Here is a 6000-nt window from a genome sequence, read left to right as displayed (position 1 = left end):
TTTCCTTTTTGAATTTTCCTCGGAGTTCAGTATTTTTGTGTTTTTACTTTTGAATACCCCTTTTTTTATTTTTCTTATAAGTTTATGTTGCACCATAATTGGTTGTCATATTTATCAGAACCAATACATCACAATTTTCATATTTAGGAACACATTATCCCAGATATAAGACAACTAAAAATCCACCAGCATAGTATTTGGGAAATTATAACCAGAAGATCTTTTATCATCATGAAGTGTTGTTTATTTTTGTAAACAATTAATGAATTATGCATCAAACACAATTTTACAAACATTACATTATCACATAGGAGGGATTTCTTTTAAGGTTTACAATATATTCACAAAACATTTCTTACATAAACCTGTTCCATTGCAACTTGTGTTAACAAGTTCTTTATATAACATTAAATATTATGATAATAAGACATCAATAGGATTTTTAAAATCAATTATACTTAACACTAATAAAACATATCCTAGAATACTTATTACATTTTTTTTAAATACATGATAACTCATTAAACATTCTTATAAATCAATTCTTAGGTTTTGTATTGGTTGATTTTACAAACAATTCACTGTCATTTTTTTTACCCTGAATGACTTGAACTCGTCTGGTATTATAAAACATAACTTTAAACCACACATAATTCTGAACAATTGAAATATATGATTTCCTGAAGTGTGTCCATTTTGAAAGGTCAACATGAATTTCCTTTCAATTTCTCGTTGATACGGCAAGTAATCCAAGGCTAGTTTTTTTTTATTTTGCCTTGATATCTGGACAGACAAACTGATAACCCATAACTAATAATCATAGACGCAAATCTGCATTACAAAACCTTATGAATGTTGGCATACAAAATTATAAGCCTGGTATCTTTGATGATGTTTTTTCTTCTGAAAAGCTCTCTCTTGGCTATCATACTTTCACTGCATTGAGATAAAAGCCATGACTAATTCTCAGTAGAAAGGGAAATTATCACATTCATGTTGAAACTGTTTTACAAATAAGGTGTTTGAAGTAAGAAATGTCTCAATACATTGACTTAATTTTTATACTTAAGCTGAAATAAGCCATTAATATGTTTCCTTTTCCAATAGCTCAAATGAAATAAAATATATATCCTTATATGAACAAGGCGAGCATCTAATTCCTCATTTTCTGGTGAAATACTATTGCTATGCTAAAACGTATTTGGCAATTAACAAAAAAAATCAAATATATGTAAGACAGAATTCTTTGGTCCCTTTAGATATAATTGAATGAATCAAAAATATGTTTCATAATATGTTCAAAACATAAGCCCCTTTTTCAAGACCCTCTATATGCACATTTAAGGAATATATGATATCATTATTAAAGATTTACTTCACTTTCAAATGAATATGACAAGTCTCAGTAAACAGCTAATGTGTGTACATGACATTGAGATCTACAAAACTTTTAAATATATAAAGCCATAAAAAGCATACACAATGCATGATGGTGTATTATATACAAATGACTATGGTGATAGTGATGTGTGGTTTACATATATGACATTGACAAAACTTTATCTACCCTCCTTATATTGGAGATCATCATCATACATAATAATAGTTTCCCAATTCTGCCTTAAAAATTTCCATCTTAATCATATCATAATAAACTTTTTCAAATAAATTTATGACATTGTGTGTGCCTTAAGGATGTTCCCTTGTCATGTTTTTGAATTTTTGTCATATTTTCGGAATCCTCCGACTTTATCCATTTAAATGCCTTAAAAAATTTTGCCCATTGACCCCAATTTTTTCTGTTATAAATCTTTCACGTGAATAATTATAAGCCATCTGTGAAAGTCTTATAATATTGTTGTTTTTTTTGATAGTTTTTGAGAACATTAACTTATCAACGATAAAGTTATGAAAATTCAAGAGAGAATATTTTCCTGCCAAAACTGCAATGGTTAATATCTCGAAAACAAGCACATTGACCTATATATTTTTTTGGCTATTTTGGTTCCTTTATTGATCCCCTAACAATACATACTAGTGTTATGAAAATCTTGTTATTTTGAAACTGAGTAGCGAACTTCCTTAAACATTCAAATACTGCAAATGAATTACTTTATAAGAATCCAAACGAAGGTTTATATAGCTACTTAGAAAATGTCAGATTGAAACAACCAAATATGCTAATGTGTCAAGATCAACTATTTTAAGAGAATCGGAAATTCTAAATTCGACAAAGGTATCTTGGGAATAATCCCTATGTATAAACTGGTTACTAATATACAAAAAGGTGAATAAAAAAGGTAAAATATAACCTATATTCTATTATGAAATATGTTTCAACATGAATACTGAGAAAGTTCATTTTTTACATGCTTTTTTCAAAGCTTTTCTGAGCTAAATTAATCATATCATAGAGTTTACAATTTTATAATATTTGTTATCAAACGTTCAATCCTAAATTAGAAAAGTAACAAATTATTTAAATTTCATGTACAATTTGAACATTCCTATAAATACTAGTGAAAGTAATATGTGAAGTATTTAATAAAAAGTACATAATGGTTGGAAAAATATATCTTTAAATACTTTATCAAACAATTTGATACCCTAAAATGTCAGAAATCACAAAAAGTATTTTTGTCAATGTAATGTACGTGGGATACAAATTGAAGAGCACCATGTAGTTCGAATGATTCCTGTTCTGTATAACATTTCCTGGTTTCCATCTTTTATTGGTCTTTTTCTTTCAAGTCTTTACTAGAGGTGTTCCTTTTCAAGGAAGAGGTCTTGAATGTAACTGCCCAATAGAAAAAGTAGGACATAGCAGTTAGCAGGCTGGTGATCAGTAACAACACCAGCCGACCCCTAGTTAACGCAGACTCATAAGTCAGATTTACTGTTATTGCTGAAAAATAAAACAAGTTCATTATCATATGAATATAAAAAATAGTCTAGTCAAAACTTTTATCTACAAGCCAATGGCCTTTCAATCTTATGACTACAATCCAAGGCTAGTCATCTATTATTATTACTATGGATCAAGGACCCTCCAATCTTATACAGAGCATTTACCATCCAATCTTTTTATTATACAATAAAGATCATCCTATCTATTTACTATAGACAATGGCTATCCAACCTTAGCTGTATTTGGCATATACTTCTTGAATTTTGGGTTCTCAATGCTCTACAACTTCGTGCTTTATTTGGCCTTTTTAACTTCTGAAGATCATTGATGAGTCTTTTGTAAACAAAACGTGCTCTTGTGTACAAAATTGAAATCCTGGTATCTATGATGAGTTCATTTACTACAACCACATAATGGCCGTCCATTTGTAATAATACAGAAAAATAATCAACCAATCTTGTCACTAGAGAACAACAACCATTCAATTGTTTTTTCTACAGAACAATAGCCAACTTCATTACTTCAAAACAATTACCATCCAATCTTATCAAAGAAGAACTATTACCATCCAGTTTTCTTCTACAGAACCATGTACATCATATCTCATTATTACTGTACAATAACCATCCAATCTTATAACTATAGAACAACGACCTTCCACTCCTTGTACAACAGAAACATAACCAACCAGTCGTATTACTAAGAAACAATGCTCATCATCTTATTACTGAAGAACATTGGCCATCCAATCTTATTACTGAAGAACATTGGCCATCCAATCTTATTACTGAAGAACAATGCCAATCCGATCTTATTACTGAAGAACAATGCCCATCCAATCTTATTACTACAGAACAATGCCAATCCGATCTTATTACTGAAGAACATTGGCCATCCAATCTTATTACTACAGAACAATGCCAATCCGATCTTATTACTGAAGAACATTGTCCATCCAATAACACTACTGCAGAAAAATAACCAACCAATATCATTACAGCAAAACAATGACCATCCAAGCGTATTACTGCAGAAAAATGACCATCCAATCGTATTACTGCAGAAAAATGACCATCCAATCGTACTACTGCAGAAAAATCACCATCCAATTGTATTACAGCAGAAAATTGACCATCCAATCGTATTACTGCAGAAAAATTACCATCGAATCTCATTACTACAGAACAAACACCTATCAATCTTTTACAATAGAAATACAACCAACCAATCTTATTATTTCAGAGCAATTGCGCCCTAATATCATTACTACAGAACAACGACCATCTTATCTCATTACTACAGAACAACCACCTAACAATCTTTTACTACAGAAATATAACCAACCAATCTTATTATTACAGAGCAACTGACTTTCAGTCTTATTTCAAAAGAACGACCTCATAATCGTTTTACTACAGAAATATAACCAACCAATCGTATTACTACAAAACAGTAACAATCTAATCTACTACAATAGAACAACAACTGTTCAATCGTATTACTACAGAACAATGCTCATCATTTTATTAATGGAGAACAATGCCCATCCAATCTTATTACTGAAGAACATTGACCATCCAATAACACTACTGCAGAAAAATAACCAACCAATACTGTTACAGCAAAACAATGACCATCCAGTTGTATTACTGCAGAAAAATGACCATCCAATCGTATTACTGCAGAAAAATGACCATCCAATCGTATTACTGCAGAAAAATGAACATCCAATCGTATAACTGCAGAAAAATGACCATCCAATCGTATTACTGCAGAAAAATGACCATCCAATCGTATTACTGCAGACAAATGACCATCTCATTTACTACAAAACAATGATCATCTAATCTTATCAATGAAGAACAACAACCGTTTAATCATTTTACTACCGAAAATGCCCATCCAATCTTATTACTGTAGAACAATAACATTGCTTTAGACCTATGACCATCCAATCTTTTTTTCTACTGAACAATTGTCATCCAACTGTTTTATACGGAATAATGACCATACAATCATCTTACTACTACAGAAATTAGCAATCCAGTCTTATTACTATAGAATACAACTTTTTACAACTACTGCATCTAGAAGTATGATAGTCAATGTAGGAGTTATTTGAAAGAGGGACGAAAGATACCAGAGGGACAGTTGAGTGATTTAGGCTTGATCCATGTCAAAAATCTAATCAGTCATTTCTTGTCCAATAAAGTGAACAAAATTGTAGTAAATATGATTGAACTGAATGTAATTTAGTCCTGGTATCTATGATGAGTTTATTATACATGTAAGGAAAAACTAGGGATAGTAACAAAAAATAGTGAAAAATGTGAAAATAAACAATCTTTCCAGTATTCTTTACATATGAGTTAATTTTTAAAGTAGCAATTAGGAGATTTCCAAATGTTTTTTTTTCAAAAACGATTCTATCTTCCTAAGAAGGCTCTTAATAAGGATGTCAAATTTCAAAATTTAGAGGAAAAAGTAACTATTTCTACCAATCTTCACAAAGTGTTCTCTTGTAATCAAATAATTTGTTAACACAGTAGACAAGCCAAAATACATGATATATGGATTTAGCTTGTTAAGTCATTAAACTTTTTATGTTGATTGACAATTTATTAAAATGTAATAATCTAACTGCAAAAAGTACTATGAAATAACATATGAAATAGGTTCCATGGCACACTTCTTTCTAGAAGCATCCCTAAAATAATCCTCCAATTTTCAATTTTTTTTTAATTTTTTTTTGAATGTTCACACCAATGTCTTGGAAGAGGGTTTTAAATAAACAAAATGGTGACATAAATCAAGATATCATTTTACATAAATAAAACCAAAAGGAAATCAATAAAATTCAACGAAAACAAGTACATATCTAAACCCTTCATGAAACACGTCTGGACAAAGACATCTACATAGACAGAAAATAGCAGTTCATATAAATACATGCACTCATACCACAATTTCTTATTTATATCCAGCTGACAGCAAGAAAAAAGCTTATCTATTCTATCATATCAACAATTTTCTATTCTAACATATAACTATTTTCTACTGGATAATCAAGGCTATTGGTCTAGCTGCTAATA

The 6000-nt window shown here is 30.2% G+C and overlaps 1 protein-coding gene across 14 annotated transcripts in view; it reads right to left on the bottom strand.

The window, feature by feature from the left end:
- Positions 1-221: 221 nt before the first annotated feature.
- Positions 222-6000, bottom strand: part of LOC143083001 (tumor protein p53-inducible protein 11-like) — a 137111-nt gene continuing 131332 nt past the window's right edge. For all 14 annotated transcript variants that reach the window (XM_076259088.1, XM_076259089.1, XM_076259084.1 and 11 more), the window contains one exon: positions 222-2905. In XM_076259088.1, the coding sequence (XP_076115203.1) occupies positions 2730-2905 (176 nt within the window). In that variant the 3' untranslated portion in view covers positions 222-2729. The remainder of the gene's footprint in view (positions 2906-6000) is intronic.

Source organism: Mytilus galloprovincialis, chromosome 7, assembly GCF_965363235.1.
Source record: "Mytilus galloprovincialis chromosome 7, xbMytGall1.hap1.1, whole genome shotgun sequence".
NCBI lineage: Eukaryota > Metazoa > Mollusca > Bivalvia > Mytilida > Mytilidae > Mytilus > Mytilus galloprovincialis.
This window is presented reverse-complemented; position numbering and strand designations above follow the sequence as displayed.